The sequence below is a fragment of the Hippocampus bargibanti genome, linkage group LG02 (genome assembly GCF_051943395.1).
Source record: "Hippocampus bargibanti isolate YZ-2025 linkage group LG02, ASM5194339v1, whole genome shotgun sequence".
In the NCBI taxonomy this organism is placed as follows: Eukaryota; Metazoa; Chordata; class Actinopteri; order Syngnathiformes; family Syngnathidae; genus Hippocampus; species Hippocampus bargibanti.
In genome coordinates, this window is record NC_142735.1 from 14,559,929 (window position 1) to 14,574,425 (window position 14,497).

Consider the following 14,497-nt stretch of genomic DNA (forward strand, 5'->3'; position numbering starts at 1 on the left):
TCAAGAGCCCCCAAATGTTTATGTCTGGACAAAAATACTTGATGAGAAAACAAATCTATTGTCCGGGCTTGCCATCTTATCCGGTATGACAGGAGGAGAGAGAAGAGGAAGCGGGAGTGATGCCTGGGATGTTGGCATGAGCATATGTTTATCAGAGATGATTATTTGTCTGTAATCAGCATTTCGCCGTCAGTCACGACTTGATGGATGGGAGAGATGGAAAAGGAAGTGGGCGACGGAACCAGCAGGAAGATGTCTGGACGGCAATCAAGTGCTGCACAAACAGGAAATGTACGTCTGCGGATGGCCCGGCTGTTTTGTTTGGCCTTGCCGCTGTTCCAGTTGAATCAAAGCGAAATGAAACAAGTTGTACAACAGCGCCTAAAATAGCCCGTTTACATTAACGGAGTTTTCCCACTGTTTCAATGGCTGGCTGTTTGCGGAGAATCCGTGTTGTTTATGCCCATGTGTATCCGCAACTATAATAGAGAACACTTAACTCAGCTTGAGACAGATGGCAAATGTGCCTAAGTGAGTGTTTTTGGGGATGTGTTGTCTCAGTGGTTAATGGCTATTCATTATTGATTACAGCTGGAACGTTGAAGTCACATGTTCCTTGTACTCTCCCAGATAACGAAGGTTAACCACTTGACACGGTGCATGCCGAGGGGCTCGGCTCACCTGCGTCCACGCAGCCTGATAAAGAGGCCCGGCTCACGCCGACGCGCTCCCGGCCATGCCTGTAGATCACGGTGGAGTGACACCAGGGGCTAATGTGCCAGACTTCATTAAGGGCAGATTAAAAGCAGGAGAAAGCCACTCATACTGTGATTTATTTTCACTTTGAGGTTGCTGGCCCAACTGCCTCATCCAGCAATGATGTCACGCTTTCTATGTTGGTTTAGTGCAAATATCAGATTGGGAAGGGACTCTGTCCTTTGGCAGCAGAGTTCAACAAAAGACAAAGAAAGCTGCCCTGCTTTCATTTGATTTGTGTTATTCTACTGTACAAACCGTTATTTGAGTCATGGAAACACATTTTCAACACATTAGCACACGATTAAAATCATGACGAGTTGTTGCAGCAGCTTCCAAGTTAATTCTGGCTATTAATAGAAGCAGTAATCACCAAGTGTACACATTAACGTGATGACCTCATTACCGGGAAATGCCACCATTTCTTTGACGGCTCTCTCTTCTGTGTGTACGCGCCTGTGTGCGTGTGCGTGCGTGCGTGTGCGTGTGTGTGTGGGCCACAATGAGGGACCTGAAAGCATCATTCAACACTTCTTTTTCCTTATAAGCACATCATTCTTTGTTAAGCCAATGTGTTTTTTGTAGATCGTTCACATTCTTTCCATGATCCCCAAGAAATAGATACAACGACTTGTTGTTCTTGCCCCAGTGCCATGCACATGGTAAACGCTGCTGGTGTAACATTCATTTTAATTGCTTCCCACAACAAATCTTGGTGTAATATTGTCTTTGGCAAATAAAGTGCTTCTGATCCCTAAGCTATGGCTTGATCAGAGTGGTGCAAGATGTCGACTATTAACGCCTTGGAGTCCTATTCCTATTGGACTGTTAGTACTGGCTGTGGTAGACCTCAAGCTCTTCTATGCAGGCTGATTTCTGCAAGATCAGGTGTCAATCTGAGGCTCTGTGCAGCAGAGCCTCAGAGTATCGGGTTAAGCCCAAATGTCCTTCGAGGCCGATATAATTAGTTCTTGAGGTGTTTGGATAATGTCATTTTTTTGTTTCACTTCATGATAAAAACAAACAACATTTCAATATGTCTGCCATGAGAACGTTGTGAATTTCGGTGGCAATGAGTTGCAGGTCATTTTTCATCTGTAAGGTTATGGTTGGGATGTATGGTATGTGAACAACGCGTACCTACGTTCCAATGCACCCCACAGTTGATCTTGGTCCTGTAAATCGTCATCTGTCAATATTCTTCTTCATACATTTAAAGCTATCGAGAACCTCGCCCTCCCATACCTATCTGACCTTCTTCAAATTTATATTCCTCTCGTTCCCTCAGATCCTCTTCCTCCCTCCGCCTCTGTGTGTCCCCCACTGCCCATCTCAGTGCGATGGGGGACAGAGCTTTCAGGTGCTCTGCCCCCAAACTCTGTAACTCACTTCCACCCAACATCCGCAATATTGACTCCCTCCCTATTTTCAAGGCTCACCTCAAAACCCACTTGTTTAAAATTGCTTTCAATGTATAGTTCTATCTGCTATTTTATTATGTCTCATTTTACTTATGGTTTTATTGTTATGTGCTTTGTTTTATTGTTTTTATTGTAAAGTGTCCTTGGGTGTTTTGAAAGGCGCTTGAAATAAAATGTATTATTATTATTATTATAATAAATGTGCTATTGTATTGTAATGAAAGAAATACACTGAATTGTATCAGAAAGTCACTTTATTTACATTTGTGATGGTCATTTCTGGCTTGATGGAATGGCATTGGAGGTCGAAGGTCAAAGGGAATTGCTGTTTGGAAAGAGGCGCATTACATGACGAATGTAATTAAAGAAATAAACTGCTGTAAAATAAAGTTTTATTTACCTTTTTGATGGTCGTTGATGGCTTATGGAAGGAGAGTCACCTTCCATAAGGACTGTTGGTAACTTAACCTCTGGTGCTGTTCGGTCGTGTGCTTCCGCCGAAGATCACTCCGCCAGCCGTGGTGGGTGTGTATTATGAAAATAGTGCTTATTATAAGGTTTAATTTTCATAAATTTGACGTTTGTAAGACGAAAAGTTTGTAAGTTAAGGTGTTTGTAAGTTGAGGTCTCACTGTACTTCTATTGTCCTGCCTGAGTATGAGGTCAACATTTATCATTAAAAACCCATACCGTTTTCCCAATGTGGGAGTAAAAATGGGGACAATGAATCACAATAACCTTTTCATGAGATCTAATAATAGCCTTTGCTGAATTGAATCTGAAAATTTTCATTTTTCAAACTGATTATAAGGTTGCATGTAGCCGACTTAAGACCCATGTTTACTTCATTTAGAAATAAAGAAGGATTGTGTACTTACAAAACAACGTAATTTTATTTTAATGCTTCTCAATAAAATTTTGAGGGCCGAGGCTGATCTCAATTGTTCCTTCCACTGAACACAGTGCACTGTTGTCGTATTTTTCAGTGCTGCGATATCAAAATGAAGAAGAAAACACGATCTCCTTAATGGAGGTAGACAAAAAAACTGCCGCAAGCACTTTTGTAGTGTAGAATATGTTTCTGTGCTCAATTTCAAAGTTTGGGAAATGCGGCTCAACAGCTGCATGCTCGCCTGAAGTTCCCGTCGACCATCACAGCCGTTAGGGGGCAGCAATGCTTGACCAAACTTCGTTCAAAACCAGGAGAAACTCGCTGCTTCCAAACTAAACACACACGCAGCACTCTCACAAAGGGGGCCCAGACATGGACATGATCAATTATGTGTCAAGCATTTCTTCCTCGGTGAATGAATGGCCTGCAGCGACTATAGCCTACCGGCCCGCTATTGTCTTTAAACACTGGAGGATAAGTTCTCATGCAGTTCATTATCCCGAAAGGGGGACAACTCGAAAGAGATCCGAAAGAGGCCATTAATCACCATTCCTTTCAAAGACGAATAAGAGAGGACCAGAATAACCGCAACTGTAATCTTATACATTCACTTTGAAACATTTGAAACACTCCAAGTGATACGGATTTAGACGTTTTGTTTACATAGAAATGATAGTCAGTCGGTTCGATTTATTACCGCGTCAACTCTGGGGATATGTTTATAGGCGAGTGTTAAATGGCTATTCCGGCAATCTTTGAATTTACAAGGACAAGAGTTTAAAGTCTACCGCTGCATGCTGTCATCCAGTTGGCGGAGTGTTCGTTATGACGAAAGTCAAATCAAAGTCCATTTGAATTTGGGTCGAGGAACTGCTGGTGGGAGGTATGGCGCAGAGCCCAATAAACTCCGCTTTTTCCCCTCAGCAAATGCGAACGCTTCCGCCTTGTGAGTTGGAATGGAGCGATGCAATTGGTTGACTCGTGCGTGGTGGGCGGTCCCCAAAGCCCAGTTTGCTTCTGCTCCGGTTCCAGTCAGACTCAAGCCGACGGACGGAAGAGAGCGATTTGGATGCGGCGAGAGAAATGCACTGGCGTTCAAGGAAGCGGTTGAATTGGGAGTCACGGAGCGATCTGACTGCATCTTGCTCTTTGGTTTTGTTCCCCCGCACAGGCGCGTGAACACCTGTTTTTTGTTGTTTGATGTTTGGGGGCCAAGCAGCGTGTCCGAGTCGTAGCATTACCCGGTGAGAACGCACGCGGGGCCAACCCATGGAGACCGGAGGGACATTTACAACAGAAACTCACATCACTCCCCATAAGAATAGCGGGGATTGAAAACGCACCCTGGAATGTCTCACAGTTTTGGACCCCCCAACCAGACTTGTGACTGATGGATGGACGTGGAGGCTGCGACAGGGAGACAGACGGAGAGTGAGATTTGACAAAGCTGTCGACGGTGCGCCTCCATTCTTTAAAAGCTGACATTTTTGTGTAGTTCGGTTCAGTTGACTAGAAGGTCGACGCTGCCGGCCTTCCAGGACACTTGTCATCCACTGAAATCGAGGGTTCAGTCAAGGACATCGGGCCCGGACTAGAGCTCACAAAGTTGACCACAAGGACATGAATGTGATAGCGAGCTCAAATGCTCCTGACTGACCGACGCTTATCTTCCCAACAGCCCACACTCTCATAAAGGCTGTGCGACTACGCACTGCCGTTCAGGGCTTGTTGTCCAAGCCACCTCGGCTCCCACTGTGTGTACATTTATCAGCATGGCAGTACTGGCTTGTTGGAAGTACTACCTCTGGATCTTTATCTTGACGTGCAGAACGGTGCTACTTTCAGCCAAAACACTGGAGACCATCATTTGGAGCTCACAAAATCCCAGGTAAGCTTCTTGTGTTGTTTGTAGATGCATTTTTACACTTTGGGTATGTGCGTAATCGAGGTAACATTACAAAACTTGCCATGCTGCAGTCTTACTTTAAATGTTCTGTGAAATGTGGCAATTATTCACAGGTAAATTAAAATATGGGACATTGTTTATGTTTTTTTGTGTGATTAATTTCAAACACCGGCTACACGGTAACTCACTAAAAACATAACTTCAGTAAAGGCACCATGATAAATGGTTCATTATGACAAATCGTAACACACACTTTTATACGCCACATTAACAGGGACATTTTTGCTCCAATCAAGACTATGTGGGAGCTGTGAATGTTTCGTTCATTTGCTGCCATTTCTCCTAATTATCGCAATCAAAACCATCTAGATTAGAAAGGTTGTTCCAAACATAGAAGTCCAAAAGTGTGGTCCAGCCAAATGAAATCAAGTTTGGTCCAGGTGTTCAGAACACAGGCTCCTGGCAGGGTAGCTTTGCACCTTTTCAACATTAACCCGCAGAAACGTGTGAATCCGTGGTTTCAGATAACAGCGGAATACATGTTTGGGAGCTGAATTGCGCCTGGATCAAGGTTGATGTTCTGTTCACCAAATCAGGAAATCAGGGGTTAGGTTCTCAGATGCTAGCTGCTGGGAAAAAGATCCTATTATTCTCATCAAAACACAGCAGTGAGAGCCAAGACCGCTTATAATAAAATACATTCTGGTAGCAATTATCACCCACTCAGACTCAAGTCCTGTGTTTGCATGGTGTCGAATCACACGCGCCTTGTGGGGAAATTGAGTAAAAAGAAACAAAAAAACAAAAATAGCCACTGTGTGCTTGACGCTAGAGAGCTGACCGTCAGCAGCAAGTGAGGCCAAAATTGATGTATCCCTTAAATGTCACATGTCATAGGAGCTTGCTGTGCAGCGGCTGGGTAGCAATATTAGTTGTGTTCATTGGTGTATTTATATTTGTACAGAATGTATGCAGAATGTGTATGAGGTCAGAGTCGGACCCGAAAGGCCGACCTGTCAGCTTTGATTTTCCCATGCCTTCACAAACAATAATAGTCGTCAGATACTGAAGTTTAACTCATTAAAACACCCTCAGCGGCTTTAAAACAAATATAAAACAATGTGACATTTATTACATTTATTGATTTATTGTTGATGTCACCTGAAGGGGAATTCTTCAAAAGTTGCCATGTCGCTTTCGGGAGTCGGATAATATTCCTCCATCTGTTTCTTCACTCTGCTCCAAGTCAATTCCCCCACGCTGACCGAATATTTCATAAAGTTCACAGTGGAACAATAAGGCGCCCGGCAAAGTGTTCTCCCCCCAATCTAATTATCCTGCTGCTGTGTGCTTTGAAAACAATAGACAATTATCTTGCCGTTTGCAGGCTCGGCAATAACAACAGACAAACCTTTTTTTCTCCTGAAACATATCCGTCAGCAGCGCTGTCTGTCGGCCAAGTAAAAAAAAAGAATACTTGTAGAGCAATCAGCATTGTTTTTTTCTTTTAATAAATCCATCCGACTCACGGCCGTTCCCTGTGCTGTGATAACACAGCGGTGTACAGTACACTACACTATCAGGTGACTTATCTTGATTTACGATGTCTTACTTTCTGTTCCCAGTTTGGGCAGAACTGCTGTCTCCGCTAATAAATTAAAACAGCCCTCTGGTTGCACATCATACCACATATACACACCAAATATAACAATACCAGCACCTCACATGAATTATGAGCATAAGTACAGGAAAGCAGAAGGGCTGGCCCTTGTTATTTTTATTTAGGTGTGTGTCTGCGTCTATGTTTGCATCGGTGCTGGTGCCCCATTAGTTAGAGATTTTAATGTGTTAGAACTCAGGCGCCTGTCTAACAATAACTGCGAGTCAACTTCATTGATTTCTTTCCAGTGTGTTTGAACAGCAAAGATACGTCATGACAAATGTGCATTGTGGGAAAGAGTCAAACTAACTTTTACTTTGGGGTAGACGGTCATCCATTAACAGGTCGTTAAAAATTCTGTTGATTCGATGGAATTGTTTGTGAGTTAATCCCGGATTGTAGCAATTGAGGCAAAATGAAGTGCACTGTTTAGCCTAAACCAGCATGGGTGCTGTTGAAAAGGTGCCAACTAGAATTGTCAAAAGAAGAGCAGCCTGATGTCGGCCATCAAAGGTTGAGCCAGATGCACACTTTGGCATGACTCCTGTGGGCAACGTGATTTTTTTTTTCCTCAACTCAGCACTGGCATTGAAACAGAAGCTCACAGAATTCTGACCAAATTCCTTCTATCCCATTAACTCATTCACTGTCATTCCCGAATTGATTCGGGAAAGGCAAATATGACGTGGAGTGCCATTCCCAAATTTGTTTGGGTTTTGTTTTTCTTTCTTTGGGTGCCAATAAAGCGGTGGGTATGGCTTCAAGGAATGGCCTTTTTTCCTTTCCACAAGGGTGAAGCACTTCCCTTTTTCCATGTTAGCGCTTTGTTCCAGCTTCAGCTGTTGTTAAAGCGCGACATAAACCAATATGTATGCTTTGCATGGTAGCTCATATAACTCCAGATCCATATAATTTAGGAATGTACTTATTTTTTCCTGATGCAAGAAGAGAGTCTAAGGTTTCTTATGCTGCATTGAATGTTTATGTAGTCCTAAAATTAAATATTCAATGGGTCCTGCAATTTGAGTGGCATTGACAAAAACCCTGGCACTTGAGTGGACACCTTTTTGCACATCGTTTGGCAGTGAATGCGTTAAAAAATGCATTGATAATGTATTTCCCTTCACAGTTAATGGGTGATATACATTTACAAGGACAGCCTTCGCAGAAGGAGGTTTGATGCTTCACCATTTACACTCGAAAACAAAACTAGAACATTTGATCAGAGCAAATCGGATTAGCTCTCATTTAGCTGAGTGGGATTACTCCAGAAAATGTCACTTTGTTATGACTGATCACGTCCTGTCGGCATGCCTGAAATCCATACAGCAATACACATCCACACACCAGGCACGGGCACAGAGCACATCCAGGAATGTTGCAGTGATGCCAATTTAATGCTAATCTGACAAGGTTGCCTCGAGTGGCTCCCGCATGTCCTCCAGTCCAACCCTCCCAAGCTAATATTTACCTTATGACCCACAGTCATGGCAGCCCGTTTGCCGCAGCTCAGGAGGGAAACAGCACGATGGGAGAGCCTGGGAAACATTCTTGAACACTTCTGAAATAATAAGGCAAGACGACGGCTGCAAGCCGGCCATCAGTCTGCTGCACTGGTGTTGAACTCGGCATTTTGCTGAAGCTTGGAAACACTTTTTTTTGGACATTGACTTGCATTTGAAGGCCACAACATAAAAAAAGCTAATTTTGTGTCTGAGAAAGGTCAACGCTGGCTTCTCTGAGCTACGTCTCTCTTCTTCTCTTCTTTTCTTATGTTGGTGTGTGTCAATTGACTTTAGCTGGCTGACTCAGTTTAACAGTTGACTGCTTTGGTTTTGCGTGCTTAATCTTTCACTAAATTTTATGACTAATGTTGATTTGATTAGCATTCATCTTTAACATCATATTAAAGAAGAAAAGAACATTTTGTTAGCTGTTCTTGCTAGTTCAAAGTAAAAGGGGCTGATAAATTAACTTTGTTTTCAGCTTGATACGATAAAAGGGAAAATGAGTTTCGAGTGAGTAATTAGTCTCAAATAACTTCTGTCATATCTTTTCTATTTTTAATTACAGTTTTTAATCAACAACTTTGATAGGCGCAGCAAAATGCTTCAAGTTGTTGGCGCGAGCTAATAAACATTCAAAGTGTTGCTATGTACTAGTATTTAAAATACAATTTCAGAAGGATGAGAAAAAAAACCTGGTTGCTAAACCCAAAACTGCAACAACCTGTTGAACAGGAAGCACAAACCATTTGAGCCCAGCAACAGAATTTGGTTCGTTGCATGGAGCGCTCGCTCCCCTCCGCTGCTGGCTGCTGTGTGGGTCACTGCTGAGAGGGTCAGAGGCCTGCTTGCCCCCTTTATCCCTTCAATGTGCACCTTGGTGCCCCCTTCACTCCTTCGACTCTGATTGTGTTTCCCTCTGATAGAGATCTTATTACATGCAGAGAAGACTTCGAGCCTGAGCCTCATTCCAATAGCTGGAAGAGAAGAAATACTTTTGTCAAGCAACTGGCGCACACTGCCTGCCGTCAAGGCAAAGGCACCCTGTGTCTCACGACGACGACAGCTGCATTAGCTTTCTTGTGCGTGCACTTGTGTGTCGACGTGTCTGTTTTTTCAGGGCCATGGAACCACACGCGCACACACTCACACACTCACACACTCACACACTCACACACTAACGCACACACACACCTGGTCCCAGAAAAGGAGTAGCAGCTCCTTGGGATATTTTTGGGGAAAATGTTTTCTTTTCCCTCATGGTTTCAATCCAGATGGAGTCACTTTATCCGCTGGCGGTTTGGCTGCTGGATCACTGAAAACTGATCATACTGATTTTCTCTGCTATTGATGAATCATTTCTGTTTATTCAAGCAGTTGCACTTTCCCTGCTCTGCCCAGCCCAGCTCAGCTCTGTTCTATGAAATGAGTTGCATTTGCATTCATTTAAGTTTCTTCTCTTTCTCTTTCTCTCTCTCTCTGGTCTGTGCATGCTCTGTGTTTTTCTGGCTGCCCGACGTGACATTGGCTACAGTTGGTTTTCTTTGAAGGCATATTACGGGACTGATTTCACAACTGGAACAACTGAATGTAATAAAAGAATCGGAAAGACAGGTCTCTGCTGGCATGATTCATCGCATAATAATTACTTGATGGACAGAACATTAATTGAAATGATCAGGGTCCAATATTTAAGTCATTCATGATTTGAATACTTTGTTTTTCTTTCCTCAAAGAGGAAAGAAAAATGCTTCTATGATGGGTTACTAGGCATGCTGGGTTGCAGTGTTTGTCCTTTGTCTTATTTGCCGTTCATCCGGTGCCTGCAGGCTGCAAAATATCCAGTTCATACGAAGTGAGCCAGAAGAGAGATGAGACTGTAGCCATCTTAAAAAATGAAAATGTATTGGACGGGAGACAAAACATAATGGTGACAGATACAACTTGAACTAGTATTATTGCAAAATGTTTTTTTATTTCAACTTTAGGGAAATATTCTTTTAACAGATGTATTTATAATTTTGACATCAAATAATGAGAAGAAAAATGAAAATTCAATGTAAATGAAAAAAAAAATCGAGTTGCTCATTGGAAAAAAAAAAAAAAAAATCTTCTTTTCATTCTGATTGAGATTCGTCAGAGTAGGGTTTTCGGTGTGGTTACTTTTAAATCAACAGACATTTTAAAGATTAGGAACATTATTATCACCCCCAAAACAGAATGACAATTTAAAGTCCTCCAAATGACCATTATAAAAACTCTTGAGTGCTGGGACTGGAGTGACTGTTGAATTTGGCACATAAAACTCCACCTCCACCTTTTACAATCCAGCACATTATTGAGAAGCTATAATTACCATAAAAAAGTGCCAATTTGATTTTACTGCACTGTGAGGACCACTTGGAACGAGTCAAGTCGGTACAATTTCTGCTACTGTGCAAGTTCACACTCCTGCTTGAAAACATGAAGGTAGCATGTGAAAGGGGCAAGTGTAAGCTTATGGCAAGCAGCAAATGAGTGCTTGAGAATGTCACTGTGCTATTGTTCTTTGTTCAGCCGCCGCGGAACAATAAGGAAGTGTGAGGAGTGTGCCGGTGTGCCCCTTAGAAAGTGTTGAGGAAGAGTGTGGAGTGGCTCAACAGTGGCTGCCTTACAGGCTGTTTGCAAGCGGCCTTCGTTAGACAGAATCCTGACTGGCAAACGAGTGGGAGCAAGTTCCCGTCAGTCTCGGCCGCGGGAAAATCTTCCTTGAATATTTTCAGACGCTACGTGTCTCTAAATCTGCGCCGGGTTGTATTAATTGAAAATGTTGGTATGCAGCGTTACAGGAAGTAGGTAGAAAGTTGAATGGGCAAAGTCGGTCTTTGTTTGCCAGTTTAGGTCTTTTACATAAGAGCAGATGAATATGAAAGGGATTAAGCGGCAGAGAAAAGGAAGCTAATATAGAGCGTCGCAACACAGCCCTGGGCTCAACCACACATCCTTTCAGACCGGCGTACAGCTCCCAGATTACTTCCATGTGTCAGCGCGAGGTGGAAGGCGAGTGCATAAAGAAGCAGGGGGACATGGGGAGAGAAGTTGAGCGATTGAAAAGAGAGCAGCTTTGGATTGCTGCAGATCAGCGCCGGTGTTGGACAGTGGAACGGATCTGTGTGACAGCCATCTCTAAAACCATTACCCTCGCGGCTCCCGCCGGAGAACTCGTAACCTCCTCAATCGCACCAACTTCACCCACTGCGCAGCCGAGGCAGACCTCATCACAAGCCGGCCCAAACTGCCGGGCGGAGCAACCGGCAACCTTCACAACAAGCCGCATTGCACGTCCTTTGAGACGTCATGACTTTTCATTGGCATGCAGGCGGGGATGGATGTGTTTTCCCTCTGGTTTGTTACACCGCAAAGACTTTTGTGGGGAAACTGGCATTCAACGTACTTGAACTTGGGGGAAGGCAACGGCAGCGTCAAGCCAGGAAATGTTGGAAGGACAATTTATTTTCTAAAATGTTAACTTGCCTTGCACTTCTCAGCAAATTGCTGACAAAATAAATAAATAAATAAATATATACAGTAAAGTCTCGTTATATCGATATTCAAGGGAGTCCGAAAAAATATCGATATAACCGGGACTATCGATATATCCGACCCTGTTTGCATGTAATTTTCTCCGTGCGTGCATAGAAATAGTATCGATATAACCGGGACTATCGATATATCCGATATCGATATCGATCGTATATATATATATATATATATATATATATATATATATATATATATATATATATATATATATATATATATATATATATATAGGGTCGATACTACCAGTAAGACTTTAGTTCGTTGAAGAAGCATCTTGGATAAGAAGCGAAATGTCCGACACCTTCTAAGAAGTACAGATGATGGCTGAAGAAACCTTTTCATCGATGGACCACTCCTGTATGACTGAGAGTTTACACAGACACAATCCATACAGATTTTTATCGCGCTTTAAAGGACAACCGACGTCTCCGGACAAGTTGTGTCCATAATTTGTAAAATGGCTTCAAATGACTTCTACTGAGCGTATTTTAAAAAGATTCCACCGCATATAGCTATATTTTACGTTATAAGACTCGCGCTGAATATTCAGGAAGTCTTGTTTTAGAGTTGGTGACGAGTCCGTACATGACGTCACTAAAGGAACGCCCCCTGACCGAAAAAAGACACATTGTAGCAGTCCTTCCATCACGTCAATGTACTTTGCTGTATTGTTTGGTCAGAAAACCATGTGTTGCATCCCAGAAGCCGCCAGAAGAGGGTGTCCAAGCTCCATATAAAGAATTTATCAGTGGCCACGGAAGGTCGCCATTTTGTGCCTCTTTTCTGGTGATCGTTTCTCCCCAATGTTGCCTCAAAATGGCATGAAATAAATTCTTTAATCGATTGCAAACATGTATGCTTTCCTCTTCAGAACTATTTGAATCATATTCATAACTGGTGGTGTAACAAGAAAGCATATTCTCCGAATCTGAAGCCATTGTTTTGATTCTCAAGCAATGCAAGACGTCTTGGCGTGACGTCACAAAATGGGGGCGGGAAATGAAATGCCCAATTTGCAGCTCAATTTTTTTGCAGATTTTGGACACTTTAAGTCATTTTTATTGGTGTTGAATAAAACTGCATTTGAATAAAAATATCATACTGCGTGTTTTGGCTATTTTAGATGCTATAAAACGTTTTTCTGATGCCAGTTAGGAAACAAAAAAATGACGTCGGTTGTCCTTTAACAACAACTGAAGCTATAAGGTAGAGTTTCCCCAGACACGCACCAAAATATACAATCGTGAAAAGGTTATAAAAAAAGACACTATTGGAAAGACTTATTAAAGTACAGGAGGTAGTCTATCAATCTTTTCTCGAACAACTGAATCAACAAATCTACCATGAGTACAATTAAGATATTCATGTAATTAAAAAAATCAGGTATGTGAAAAAAAGTGATTCTGTTTTTGCTGATTGAATACTTTTAATCTAGTACAAACTGTCAACATCACCACCCAAAATGAATTTCCATACATCAAAGACCCTAGAAAATGTCCTTCAAATGAGCACAGTGATATGCTGGGATTTCCGAACTATAAAATGGAGCTGGTGTAAAGCTCCCAAATCTAAATTTATCCATCCATCCATCCATCCATCCATCCATCTATCCATCCATCCATCCATCCATCCATCCATCCATCCAGACCGGCTTTTCAAAGCAGTCATTAAAAATATTTATTTCACTCAAACAATTAAATATGGCCTCTCACATTAAAATAAAAAATCATAACTAAACTCAGTTGAGTTAAAGTGCACGTTTCAAAGTGTGGGAAAAAAAGTAGTGTCTTATCGTGTGTAAAATACAGTATTTAGCTAAAGCCTGCTACTCATAAAGACATTTGTTTGTTTTGTTTTAGCCCAAGTCCTCCCTTTTTAACCAAGGTCAGCAAAGGCACAATTATCGTGTGGCAGTAAAGATAATTCTGATGATTATCTAGTAGTGTGAGTGTGTTTTTCCTCTCTCACCGATCTGTTAGGAAAACAGGTGGGGCCGACATTGGGAAATATTTTCCGAAATGTTTGTGATTTCAATAAAGTCAATCAAAATCATATTGTGTGTACTTGTCTGTATGTATTAGTGTGCTCAGGCACAGAGATTGTGGTGTGAAATGGAATTCATACCAGGAAGTGATTTGAAACCTGCTGCCACACTTCAGTGTAAACTGTAGTCTGGTTTCCGCAAAGTACAGCCCACACTCGTGAATATATGGTTTCATGGTTCACAATGTGGACCATTAGCCTCTTTGTCAAGACAGAACATTCAACACAGCTGCTGTACTGGTTGGCATTAATTTTCTGGGAGTGGTCATCAGGTTTCGCAACACAGCATCAAGTAATCTTGAAGTGACTTTTCTCCGGACTTGCGCACCGTTGAAAAGAAAGAGAAAGTAATTTGGACCAATGGACTTTGTCTTCAGATCAGACTGTAAGTACTAGAAGATTGAATGAGTCATGACCGCGCCGAACAAGCTCTGAACATCTCATCAATGATCATCACAGAGCTCTTTGTTCACTGCTTTGAGTACACTAATGGAGCGACAGTGTTATTGAATTGAGTGGTAAGATAATAGAATGATAGAATGATAAAGTAAGTGGAATAGCTTGGGAGAGGAGCCCGCTTTTCCCGAGGGAGACCCCACTCATGTGTGTCGGCATAGCAGATGGGTGGTCATTGATAGTCCCCCCCTCTCCCAACACGAACAACCATGTTAATTAGAAAGCATCATAATCCATCTATGACCTACTGCGACAGGACAGGGAGACTATTAGTGA

The 14,497-nt window shown here is 42.3% G+C and overlaps 1 protein-coding gene across 1 annotated transcript in view; it reads left to right on the plus strand.

Annotated features, from left to right (window-relative positions):
- Nucleotides 1-4,095: 4,095 nt before the first annotated feature.
- The window catches only part of efnb1 (ephrin B1), a 73,264-nt gene continuing 62,862 nt past the window's right edge, over nucleotides 4,096-14,497 (plus strand). Inside the window, exon 1 of the mRNA XM_088989555.1 lies at nucleotides 4,096-4,957. Within this exon, the coding sequence (XP_088845681.1) occupies nucleotides 4,842-4,957 (116 nt within the window). The 5' untranslated portion in view covers nucleotides 4,096-4,841. The remainder of the gene's footprint in view (nucleotides 4,958-14,497) is intronic.